Raw genomic sequence first — 13,937 nt, 5'->3', positions numbered from 1 at the left:
TTTGGCTAATCACAATATCATTTGCATCGTGGTTTTAAAATTTCTCTGCCTTTGATGTTGCCATAACAGTTCCGAGACAACCATATAAAGTATAAAAATGCGAGAGAATCCAATTCTATGGATTGCTACCCAAATTCTTAGTAAAAGCCAACCCCTTATCAATTTCTTCAATAATTTCTTTTCTGGCAACAATTATGCATATCCAAGTATCATTCCTGAGTATGCTTATGGTTGAATACAGAGTTTTTAAATTTTACATACTTTGATAATAGGGCTTTATTAGATGCACTATGAATTCACATTAATCAATGTATTTTATTAATATGTAAAACAAATGGAAAGAGGGATAACATTAAACAAAATAATGTGCATATACAGTTCTCATTTCCTAGAAACAATCTAAGTCACTCTTTTGTTACGATCAGACTAGAAACTTTTCAACAATCCTGTGGCTGTTCATGAAAATGCCACATTCTGTGCCTAGCACTGGGCAAGTGCACCAAGTGTTAACAGAATGTAAGGGAAGGACAACCTTGCAATCATTAATCCTCAATTATAGGATTAATTACAGGATAGCTCAATTATGAATGAAGAAAAAAAAGGAATAAAGAAAAAAAAAGACTGGTTTTTATTTCTAGGTAAGTTCCATAACTTTTTGGCCAAATTTGGTGTTTAAAAATTTGTCCAGTGAAATCCAGTCTTATGTCTGATCCCCACCTCCCCAGCCCGCCCCACTGTGCTACAAGTGTGACTTGCTGTCCTGAACTGGGAGGGCACATGGGCTCCTCTTTCACTGCTTCACCTCTCCTTCTTTTGCGTCTAGCTCCTCCAGAGTGGAGGCCAGGGTGGAGAACTCAGAGAAGAAGGGATTATCTTAGGAGACCAGCCACACATTTCAGGGTGACTCTCTTTCTGGTTTGGTTTGGATCTAGACCTGTTTAAAGCTTGTGGCCTTTGCTGATGTGGTCAACGTGTGGTTTGTGTCATTCTTTTTTTTTTTTTTTTTTTAATAAGGACAGCTTGATACAAGAGACTCTTGTCTTCTTCAGCCATTCTGCTCAGCCTCTCACTGACTGCAACATGTCTTGGCTCGGCCTCTGTCTGGGCAGCCCTTCGTCCCTCCCCCTTCCTCTAACATCTGTCAGGGAATCACTGAGATCCCCTCTGAATTGTCCAGGGTGGCAGAGAACTAAGCAGGGGTGGGGTCCCCCTAGTATCAACCTTGGAAGGTATTCTCTGGACAGTCCCTGCGAGCTAGTGCCAGCTGTACTCTGGCTGGCCTCTCTCCTATAGCAATCTGCAGGCCACATGTGGGCATATTCACACTACCTCTATGCACACCATTCTTCAGAAGGAAGACGTCAACTTTTTTCAACAGCCAGCTCACCTTGCTCTAATCTAGTGGCTGTACCGACTAGTCCTCCAGGCTCTCCAAGCTCCCAGATAGAGGAGCCAGTCTCTCATCTTTACTGGGACCTCTTATTCCTACAAGAGAGTCTCCTGAAACCATCCACTCCCCCAGCTTTGAGCAGAGGAGGAATAATCTCTCTACATAAACACTGCACTCTGGATGATTCTGCCACACCTTCACTCCCGCAGTGCTCTCCCTGTATCAACTGGGGAGTGGTGAACTGGGCAGATAATCGGGGGTAAGAGAGCTGCTGCTCATCTCTGGAAGGTGGACTCTGGCCCTGGCTGCTGTTGGCTCACCTTAGAAGGGGAAGCATTTAGGTCTGAGATTTTAGCCACGAATCCAGAATAAGACGAAATGACCCAATTAAAAACATGTCAAGGCCATATGAGGATCCAGGCAGTCATATAATTCCCTTTCCTAGACTTTTAGAGTGAAAAATCACAGGAAAGTGGTGAATTTTGAGAGTAAAGTAAATGGCAGGAAGGGATGCTACCACTTTCTGGACTTGTATTCTTTTATTTTATCCAGGTGCAAGTAAGAAGCAATGCCGTCTGACAGCATTTATTAATGCAACCAAGATTTTCATTAAGGGAGCATTATGTGTGTTGACAAAATCTTACTATCCTGAGAGGAGAATGCTTACACAGGGCCCAGTGGCCCTGAGCTCTAGTGCCAGAGCCTGCAACACAAGTCAGGTGCATCGTTGGTCCAGCTTTTCTTTGTGGCTTGGCTGTCACCCCTTACTGGTGGTTATTACCAGGCTGTCTCTGGTGGGCATTGAGGTTTGTAGGGGCGGTGAGGTTTCAGAGCAGAAATTCACAGTAGTGAACAGGGGAGATATTAGAAATGTATATATAAAAAAACCCACACAGCATGAACCCCATCAGAACAGACACTGGACATACATAACAGATCTGGTCTAACTGTGTACAGCTACATGCAGCCCCCATCACACCAGCTCATGACTCTTTCCCAGATGAGAATTTTAGATCTGGAAAGGGCCTTGTTAGAGTCCAGGGCAGGGGCAAGACATAAATGCCTATGGGACCAGGAAGATGATATAACTGGATCAGGATGGTATAAAACAATTGTATAAGACAGTATATATGAGTTAGGATCTACGTCATCAAATTAAAGAGTGCACACCAGATCTAAAGATATTCAAATTAGACATTACAAAACTGAAAGGAAGAGAAAGAAATTTCCTGAAAATCACATAGCTTATCAGTGAGAGAGACGCTTTAATTCCTTTCTTCCATCAACCACTCGCTGGAAGGAAAATGGTTGCAAGGTTCCTTCTAACTTCCCTTTCTCCTGCTCTTCTTTTTCACTGTGCCTGTGTCCCTGGCCTTCCATCTTTGCATATCACAAAGCGGATGAGAACCAGAGCGATGTGAAGACGTGTAACTGGCAGAGTGCGGAGGAGAAGGGGAGGCGGAGGGGGAGGGATGATACTCGCTTAGCACCTGCGGTGGACACAGCACTGCTTTCTCCTCTGCGGGTGTTTGGGGAGGAGCTGGGTTACTTCAGCTTCTCTTTTCTGTTAGCTATTCCTAGACTTTTGAATTCTGGTGGCATACAATGGATAAACAAAACCTCTGTGTCATGTGTAGGTGAGTTCTCGAAATGTCTGCCTGGTCTTTTTTAGGAGGATATTCCTTCCTTATAAATTGCCATGTGGTCCCAAGTGACCCATCATCCTCATCAAAGCTGCTTGAGCTAGAAACCTGATGAAGGAGAGGGACTTTCTATAAGACCAACCAGCACTATGTGATGCAGTTAAAGATGAAATTCCTGCCTAAAAAGAGTGATATTGATTAGCTGGACCAATCAGATCTTCTCTTGTTGGGAGTTTGAACTTGAGACAGACAGAGTGTTTTTAATGGAATCAAAAGTTAGAATACACAAGGGAAAAAACAGAGACAGATTAATTGAGTTACCCTAAGGGCAAAGCACTAGCAGTTATTAAATGTTGCTCTTCCTCAAGGCTCCAGTATCTCTTTTCTTCCCACCCTACACAATTTCATCCAGATTTACAACTCCCATGATTATGTAAATACAGAGAACTTTACCAAGACTAAAGCTCAAAGAGGGCTGGGATTTTTATCTGGTTTGTTCACTGTATCCCATGTGCCTAGAACTGTGCTTGGCATGTGGTAGGTACTGAATAAATATTATAATTGAGAATGACATTGAACTTCCCATTTATATCTCCAGCCAGTCTGCTCCCCTGAACTCCAGACCTACATTTGCAACTGAGTAATGGGCATCTCATCTAAAATGTTGCATCACAAACTCAACATGCCCAAGACTGAGCTGACAATCCTTTCCGTCAGGTATGGTTGTGTGCTTGTGTCTCTTGGTTCAGTGAATGGCACTGTCATCCACGCAACTGTGCAAACCTGAAAGCAGGAGTCACCCCTGAGATGCTCCCACTCATGTCTTTAAATCTGATCTATCACCAGTCCCCCTTGATTTTATTTTCCAAATAGCTCTTTGGTTCGCCACGACTCCCAGCTTACAAGCCTTCAGTGGCTTCCTGTTGCTCTTAGGTTAAAGGTAAAAGTTCTTACCGTGTTTCTCAAAGCGCTGCATGGCCTGTGCCCTGCTTACTGTCCTATGCTTACTCTATACCACTCAGCCTGGCCTTTTCACCTCTGGGCGAACTGAGGCTGCCCCTTCTCCCTGGAGTGCGCCCCACTGCCCGTCCCCCGACACCCCCATGGATGCAGGATGCTCTTCCTGCTTAACTTATCTCTGGTGCCACTCTCCCCTTCATCACCCCCCGCCCCTGTTGGTGTCAGGGTCTTCTATTAACTCCTCTCTTGAGATGGTGCTCTTTTCTGAGGAAAGTTCATTTTAATTTGTAAGTATTTATTAATTGTTTTAATTATTTGATTTATGTCCAACTCCCCAACTTTATTTCTTGATTCTTGTTTCACTCATGCTCGGCCCAGTGTCTTGCACATAGTAGGGACTCAAATATTTGAGGAATGCACGAACAAACAGATAACGAAAATGCTCTGGGAAGAATGGAAAAGTATACGAACTATTCAGAAAAAAGGACCAAACGGGACATATGAAACTTGAGCCCCAAAGAAATCAGGGCAGGGGTGACACCTCTACTGTGCCCAGGTTTAGTGTTTAGGACTATATAGGGTGAAACTCACTATCCTAACTCCTCATAACAGGTCTTAACACAGCTACAAAGGAGACTTTTTGTGATTGAACAACTGTCAGGCACTGCATAAAACTGAAAACCAATTGTCACACTTTTTTCTTAGAACCATAGCAACCTAGTTTCCCATTGCCTGCAACAGAATCTGGAAAAAAAAAAGTGCTGTTAGGTTGCTCTTCATTATCATCCTTGTTGTTTTGAATGGTGTAGTGCACTGGGTTCATTGTTCTTAAAAATTTTGTTCTCTTGATGAATTGAAGTAAAATAAAATAGTATCCCCACAGCTAAGCAGTGGGCTGTGTGCAGGTGGAGTTGCAGTGTGATCTTCTGCCTTCCTTCCCTGTCCCTTTTGGGCACGTTTCCTCTCCAAACCCCCCCTTTTAAATTAGGGGTTACCTTGCAGAGTGATGTGAAAAACTGTGATGAAAGGAATTCTGAATTAGCACAATTAAAGAATGAAGCAACCAACAATTCACCAATGTAAATTTGAACAGTCCTAGGCATGTCGCTTCATGTTTGTTCAATGGCAAGGGAGATTAAGCTAACAAAAAAATCCTTAAGCGTCAGTAGATGAGGCAAAGAACACAGTTTCTAAAACAATATCCCTCGAATAATTCGTGATTGTCCAGGTCAATCGTGAAATGAAATTTTGAAAGGGCTTATAGAAAACTTTGTTCCAAGAAAGTCTGAAATTTATGACATTCACTCTTATGGGATTTGTTTGACTCCCGTAATAAAGCAAAGGCAGAAGAAAACGACTCCCATTGCTGAAAAAGGGGCTCTTGGTTGGTACAATCTGGCCTGGAATTCTGAGGGCACATCCATTGTTCCCACTGTCCCATGTGCTCAGCTGTGTCACTTCCCAGCTTCAGATGGGATCATTTCTTCTTGAGGCCAGAACAAGGCTCAGGAGATGTATTAGTCACCTAGGGCTGCTGTAACAAAGTACCAAAAACTGGGTGGCTTAAAAAAACAGACATTTATTATCTCACATTTCTAGGGTCTGGAAGTCCAAGATCGAGATATCAGCTGGGTAAACTATGTCTGGAGGTTCAGAGGGAAGGTCTGCTCCGTGGATCTCTCCTAACTTCTAGTGATGCTGGCAATCCTTGGTGTTCCTTGTAGACACATCACTCCCATCTCCACCTCTGTCACCACATGGAGTTCTCCCTGTGTGTCTGTGTCTCTTCTCTCTTCTTACAAGGAGACCAGTCCCATTGGATGAGGGTCCACTCTAATGACCTCATCTTAACTTGATGACATCAGCAGGGACCCTATTTCCAGTAAGTCACATTCACAGGTACTGAGGGGTAGGGCTTCCACATATCTTTTTGAGTGATACACTTCAACTTGTATCAGGAGGACATGAATTTTAACAGGCTCTTGTTTGACTCCCAAAATCCAGTTGGCTGTTTCCACTTTTTGCACTGACTTCTAGATTTCTGGGCTATTGTCTTCATGCTGATAATCGATATTTCCAAATTCTGAGCATTGGTTGTGACCTCTTGGCTTAAATGTTGATCCTAAACAGTTTTTGATCTTAGCTATTTCATTTCTTTGAACCAATCTTATTGCTGTTCCTATCTTAATGTGACATAAGAATTTATTATAAAAAAATAAGTCTAACATTGATGGAGCTATTTCAGAAACAGCAGATCAAATGCTATAGAAGATGATCTTTTGAGATTTACATCATAGAAAGTTAAGGGCAATAATTTGTAAATTGACAACAAAAGAATCATCTCCCAAGAAAAGACTGAGAGAGTTGCCTCAAGTGGAGTTGGGTAGCATCAATGGCTTTGAGTAAAACTGAGTGTCCCACCTCTCAGCCACTAATGATTTATAGGTTCTTCAGAGGACTGATCCTCTAGCTCCTGGGCAGAGGAGTGTCTCCTAGAGCAGCAGGAGTCCTAGATATCTGATGTTTCCCGCTGTGTGTGGCTCCTCCCTGTTGACTTCAGCGTGTTGCAATAGCATCATTCTCTATGAACACCGCAACGGAAAAAAGTTGGGCAGCACTGTAGTAAGCAGTGTTAACATATCTTAAAAAATTAAGAATCAATCAGCAACTAGGTGGTCTTTCTGGAAACTTAGAGTATGAGAAGTGTGACAGGAAAAGCCGGCAATTCATCTTCACTTTTTCAGCTATCATTCATTCCTCATCCTCTGCACCATCAAAGTCCCTGAACCTGCTATTACTGCCATCACTAACTTCCCCCTTATTGTTAATAAGATGACCACTTTTAAATTTAAAAAAATTGTGGTAAAAAACGCATGACATAAAATTTATCATCTTAATCATTTTTAAGTGTACAGTTCTGCAGAGTTAAGTGCCTTCACATTGTTGTGCAACAGAGCTCCAGAACTTTTTAATCTTGCAAAACTGAAGCTCTACACCCATTAAACAATTCCTTTTTAGCCCTCTCCCCAGCCCCTGGTAACCACCAATCTACTTTCTGTTTCTATGAATTTGACTACCTTAAATACCTCATATAAGGTGGAATCATACAGAATTTTTGTGATTGGCTATTTCACTTAGCATGCTGTGCTTAAGGTTCATCCATGTTGTAGCATGTGTCAGAATTTTCTTCCTTTAAATTACCATCTGCCTGTTGGCTTTGCTCCTCTCCAGGATGAAACTAAGCTTTAAACTTTATATATCCATAGACACTGTCTCACAGGTGTCTCCTAGGCATTTCATGGAAAATATGACCAACCTCCATTCCCCAAAAGAAAATAAATACACAACCCCCCCATTTCTTCTTTCTCCTGTGTTCTCTGTCTTGGTGCACCTAGGGCAATCTAGAAACCTGGATGACACCCTTGTCTCCTATGGTTTTTTACTTCTTACATCCAACTCCTACGTCCTTTCCTCAGTATTCCACCATCCCTTAGTATTCTCTCATCTCTATTTCCTTTAGTTCAAGCTGCCGTCACCGCCTGCCTCAAGAACTAATCCTCCTATCGTTAGTCAAGAAGAGAGAGAAGCTTCCTGATATATCCACCTAGCACTATGCAATGGACTCTGTGTCAAACACCAAATAGCATCAAATTTGAAGCAGGATTCAAACGAGACTGGAAGAGCTAGGGAAACAGTTTTTAATTTCATAGCTTTGAATTTAATCTACACAGACTATCTATATTTCCCTTTGCAATGATTCTTTCCCTAAGGCTTTTCTGTGTTTTTTTCCCTCATAGCTTAATGAATTTTATACTACTTAAAAGAACACCCTTTATGTATTTCTTGAACTGAATCTGCAAAAATCATTAAAGCTCCAAGAATTCTCTTCATTTCCAAAATTTGCAAAACTCCATCTACATTCTGCAGGGTTATTTCCACATCACTTGAACTTCAAGGTCATCATCTCTCACTACTGTTCAAAGGACAGTTTTAGGTCAAGGGTTTTTTAGCTTCTGTACCAACTCAGAGCTCACCACAATCACACATTTACAATCTCATTTCTAGTCAATTTTTAGATCTCAATTTTGGAAACAATTTTAAATATTTTTTCCAGATCCCTGTATTGTGTTTTGGGGATGCTGTAAAGAGAAGTGTGGTCTCTATTTAATTAGCTATGGGGTCATGTAAACTACGGCAGCTATGGAAAGACTCCTGCTGTTCTATGGCTGCTAGGAATTGGTTGCATCTTACGTATAACACAAAAGGAAAGCAATAGGGTAATTTTATATGGATGTATAATTGGGGTGACTTTTTGGAACATTATTTTAAGGAGTGACAAAAGAAAAGGCACATTAGTGACCATCACAGCACGCATTGCTGATATCTTGCAGAGAGGTGGTGGGAATAAGCACTTAAGTCAGAACCTCTCAAAATGCATCTGCAAAAAGCCCTTTTATTTTCCCCTCTGGAAATTGTGTCTTTAAAAAAAACCCCTTTTTTTCCCACCCAAATGTCTTGATTAAGCAACAAGAAATTCATTGTTGCCTTTTTTTTTTTTTTGTAATTAAAAGAAGGCATGTATGAAGAGACTTCAGAACTTTAGCCTTAAGGAAGCAGTGCTGCCACCTAGAATTTACAGATTTCCAGCTTAAGAGACCAAACTTGACATTTTAGTTAGCACATGCGGACTTGTATTGGGTAAATGCACAATTCCTTTTAGGTTTCCTCAAGTATTAAGAGTGGCTCCATAGCTTCTCATGAGGACCCCTAGAAGTGAAGTGAACAGTTCCTGATTGGAAACCAACCCCTAAGGCACACGGAGGTCACGTGGGAAAATAGAGCATTGCGTTTCTCCTTAAGGAGGATACGACCCCACAGCCACATGCCCTCAAGGGGCTTCTAACTGAAAGTCAGTGTCCTTTGACATTTGGCCACTGACTTTATTATGTTCTTAACCCTGGATTTGGTCACTTTCCTGTGCCTTTATCACTGGGTTATATTCATATTCTTTCCTTTTTTTATTTTATCTACAGAGTACACATTTTAATGTATTCAATCAGGGGATATTCAAAATCTATGCAAAATAAACATGGTATAAAGGAAAATACATATCTAAATACCAGATTTGTAAAGCATAGTCTAAAGTGGTTATACAGCTATTATATGTAATATATATTATGCAGTTATGCAATTATTGGGCATGTGTAATTAAATAATTGATCAGTTTCAGTTCTGAACTCACCCATTACATATTTTTCCTACAACTAGAAGCCACTTTATTGTTTTCATCAACGGCTTGAAAGAACTGCCCAGTTCTCACTTGAAGAACCTATCCCTGCTACCATAAAGTGAAAAGATCAGGAAGAAATCATCCTCAGCATACCAGAGAGATACCCATTTGCCTGTGTAGCTGAAGGACAGTAGAGAACTTATAACCTTCCTTGATATGCTCATAGTAGGAATCTATAACAAATACGTTTTCTTCTTCTTGATACCCTTGGTTAAAAGCATAGACTTTGGAATAATAAAATGCCTCAAGTGACCATTAGCTATATAAAAAAAAATTTAAATGTAAATAGGTTATGTTTTTTTGCTTTGTGAAAAATAGACAGATTTTGAAAATCCTGAATGTGTATGGCCCTCTTATAATTACTAATAGAATGTTTGAGAGCCTTGGTTCTGTTTGTTGCCAACCCAACTCTTCTCCCAGTGCTAGGGAGGATGGCCCAAGAATGTCTTGCTCAGTGTTCCCTTCTCTCACCAGCTCTGCTTCTCAAAGGGTCTCTCCTTATTGACAGAGCCGCATATTCAAGCCAAGTATCCTCCACGCAACAGAAGCCATGAGTTGTTGATCATATCTATGATCCTCTGCCACTGATAACATGCCTTCACACATGTCCAGTTCCATTTTGTGGGTACAGTTTTCACCACCATGACACCTTGTCTGTTTTGATTCGTAATTAGGTGCATATGGGATCATTTATTCTATTTTACTTCTTACAATCACTACGGGCACCTAGACTAAATTCTCTTTTAGTGTCTAAAGGTCAGGCAGGTTGATATTTAATATTTTTATAATGATGATCAAGGGTACTTCATGTAATTATGCAAAATGGCAATCTCACACTAAGGCATTTCATTTCCAGCCATCATTTAATGGCAGAAGGAAAATGGTCTCCAAATCCAATTTACTACATTTATGCCCATCTTCCTTTTACTCAAAAATAATCACATAAAACTATTCCAAGGATGGTTATAGAATAATAGGACACTCCCTTTGTTGATGTTAGATAAAATTAAACTAAATGAACAGCATTTGGTCCAGTCAAACTGCCTTAACTTATTAAATTTTATTTTATTTTTACTTTGAAGGTCAAACTCTTTTAATATTACCTGTAAGCACGTTTTGCCCTTATTTTTTTAAATGCAGATTTTAAAAATGCCCCATACATTACTTACTTGTTTAAGCTTCTTTAGATCTTCATCAAGTTCTAAGTTGTCCAAAATAACAGCAACAAACAAACTCAGGAGGATCTATAAAATGGTTAAATAACAATGAAAAAACCCACATGCCATAATTATCAAAACATTATATATAATATAGTATAGCTACCTAAAATGTATTGTATACAGAATTCATTAAACGAAAATAAACATGCAGTTGTGACTCATTACATAGGCATTTTAAGGTATTTATCACAAATACATTAAAGGAAATTCATGTGTTAATTAAAATAAACAATATAAAATATTAATTTGTTTTCTGAAGCCAATTTTAAAAAGAAATTAAGAAAATGTTTTTTCTCATTTAACAATCCCACCTCAGAGATTATATCCTAAGAAAATAATCTGAAGTATTGATGAAAAACTTAATATACAAAGGTGCTTATTAGAGGGTTTTTATGTAATAATGGAATACTAGAAATAATATCCAACTTTGCATAAGTAGTTAATAGAGTTATAGAGATTTATCTGATTCAATTCATGCAGCCATTAAAAATTCTTATCGTGGTAGCTAGTGTTGAAGATGGCATCCATTGTGCTGAGCTCCTGGTGTTCATGCCCTCCTGTAGTCCCCTCCCATATTGGATGTGTTTGGCCTGTGTAACCAGTAGGTTACAGAAACAATCGCGTGTGACTCTGTGGCTTTCACCTTGCTCTCTTTTGGATCCCCTGCTCTGGTGGAAGCCATGTTTTGAGGACACTCAAGCAGCCCTGTGGAGAGGCCCACATCGTGGGGAACTGAGGCCTCCTGCCAACAGCCGTGTGAGTGATCCATCTTGGAAGTGGGTACTTCAGCCCCAGGAAAGCCTGCAAGGTGACTGCAGCCCCAGCCAACATCTCCACTGCAACCTCATGAGACACTGAACTGGAAACACCTGGATAAGCCTGATTCCTAACCCACAGAAACTGAGATAGTAAATGTCTATTTGATGGTAAGTGTCCAATGTGTCGGTAATTTGTTACCTAGTAATAGATAACTAGTCTGCTCATGAATTTTTATAGCATCGAAAAATGCTTATATTATAATATTAAACAGGAGTATATATGGTAGAAATTCAACTATGTATAAAAAAGAATAATAAAGGAAATGCTAGAAGAAGTTACTTTAGAAATGTTAATGGTGCCTACCTCTCTGTAGGGAAATAATGAATCCCCCCCTGCCTCCGTATTTCACAATATTTCCCAAATTAGAAAAAAAAAAGAAGACATATGCTTCTTTTAGAACAGGTAAATAAGGTAAGAGAAAGAAAACAACAAAATAGTAGAATTTAAAAAATATTTAAATTTCTAGTTCCTATTCAACTTTGAATTCTCTCAAGTCTCACGTTCATTTGACCATCTTTTTCATTCCTAATTTACATTCTTCCTTTCAATTTCCCTCTTAACAAGTTATGTACATTTGCTAACATTAGGTGGATAAGCATGAAGGTTAGAAAGTTGAGGAAATTTAGCCATGAATTTCAAGTACCAGAGAGATTATGAGGCATAATTGAATGTCTAGCTCTTTTCCAAGTATACAAACATTATTAAACTGTGACAGGTTATGCTTGGCTTGGGAAAAGTGCCAGCACCTTTCTTTTTAAAAGCCATGTCCTTTGGGATCTCACAAGAACTTAAAGACGACACAGGATGGTCTAGACCAGAGGTTGTTACTAACGTCACCACGTCTGCTACACCACATCTGGCATAAGGCGTACTCTAAACCAGGCATTTTTCTAAACTGGAAAATTTATAGTTCACTCCAAGTTTAGGTCTCTTCCTGTAACCTTGATGATCAAAATAATGTAAGGGGAGGAATCTACCTTCCCCTGAATCCTCACCCTAAATTCTGAGATGTCATCTGCCAGTTTCCTCCTGCCAGGAGGAAGTGATGTAAGATATTAGTATCTTACATCACTTCTATCACTCCTGGACACTCGAGCAGGCATTGCTCTCTGTCCTAATTTAACCGGGTTTCCTATCTCTCCAGTGAATGTGCAAACACAAATCTAAAAAAGGAAAAAAAAAGAGGAAAAAGAAAAAGAAGAAAAAATGGGGGCTCTTCCCCTCCCTTTTCTTAGAGCATTTCCTTTGGAAAAGGTATAAGTGTAAATGCTTTCTCTTTCCCTTTGAGATGTATACAAATACTTGTAAAAGCTAAATGAGCCTCTCACCAGTTTCGCAACCCAGGAATATTCTCCTTAAGGGCCTGAGGGCTGTCTTTTTGAAATAATGTAAATATCAAGGAAGATAATGCCTCTATCTCCCCTTCTGGGTAGAGGGTGGGAGTCTAACTTAGATGTCTGGGTTCAAGTTGTAAAGCTACCTACTTGTCGTGGAGATATGAGAAGTTTTAATTTTCCTTTGGATACAGGCAGTCGGCTACCACAGATGGCCACCTCAATTACCAGGTGGATTTAGGATGAACTATATTTAACAAATGGTGCTGTCAAGTTTTCTTACTTGCGTACCCGTTATTTTTATCTTGAGAACATATATGGAATGTGGTGATATAAAAGGGTGAGATTCAGTGCATTTCCCATGAGGTGCCTGCAGTCTGCTTTCGTGCTTGTCCCGTGATAAAACTGTTTTCTTTCTCTTCTACCTTTATGGAGTGGTTTTCTGGGTTGGCAGGAGATTTTAATTTTAATTATTTCCCCCAAACCAGACAGATGGCCGGCTACTTAAGGACAGTGAGGTTGTGTTACTCGATTAAATTCGACAGACAGTTGATTGGACTCCATTGATGTGTCAGGCATTGCCTCGTCGGAAACCTAAATACAGGATCGCACTCACTGCAACAAAGTTTGCAGTCGACTTAAGCAAACATTGGCAGACTGGTGGAAAAGAGCCCTTTGCTTGGAGTCAGAGACCTTGAGTAGCAAATAGGTTCTGCCAGTTATGAGCAACGTGGCAACCACTCGCCAACAAATGACCTTCAGGGCCCTCGTTTGTAAAGTATTATGGATATAACAACAACAGCTCAACAAATTGCAGCTATCATATTTTTCATTTAATTCTTCCTCAAAAACACTGACGTGTAGTATAGCCTATACTATGTCCGAAAATATACAGATGTAAATTTACATATATGAAGCTAAAATAATTTTCTTGGTTTTTCTGTAAATGAATTTAATTTAGTTCACAATCCCTTATTTCTGTTGATGGCTGAAAACATAATCTTGCTGTATCAATTCAATTAAGTCCTTTAAAACTAAACTCTGTTACATTTGAATAAATGTTCATTTTCTTTTCAGGACTAGTCTCAGGTCAAGGTTACCGCTGTGAGCTGATAATGTGTCCTCCATCCCCCACTAGGGGTACTGATGCTGCTTGTTGTGGGGGTTCTCTTTGCTCACTTGATTACCATATTGGCTCCTGAAATTCCAGCTAAGATCTCTGATTCCCAGTGATATCCTCTGTACGAGTTTCCCAGAGCTGCTGTAATAAATTGCTCATAC

At 40.0% G+C, this 13,937-nt stretch overlaps 1 protein-coding gene across 2 annotated transcripts in view; it reads right to left on the bottom strand.

The window, feature by feature from the left end:
• NALCN (sodium leak channel, non-selective) overlaps positions 1-13,937 on the bottom strand; it is a 320,738-nt gene that overhangs the window by 94,441 nt on the left and 212,360 nt on the right. For both annotated transcript variants that reach the window (XM_045567531.1, XM_045567532.1), the window contains one exon: positions 10,453-10,527. In XM_045567531.1, the coding sequence (XP_045423487.1) occupies positions 10,453-10,527 (75 nt within the window). The remainder of the gene's footprint in view (positions 1-10,452; positions 10,528-13,937) is intronic.

The sequence above is a fragment of the Lemur catta genome, chromosome 13, assembly GCF_020740605.2.
Source record: "Lemur catta isolate mLemCat1 chromosome 13, mLemCat1.pri, whole genome shotgun sequence".
Taxonomy (NCBI): Eukaryota; Metazoa; Chordata; class Mammalia; order Primates; family Lemuridae; genus Lemur; species Lemur catta.
This window is presented reverse-complemented; position numbering and strand designations above follow the sequence as displayed.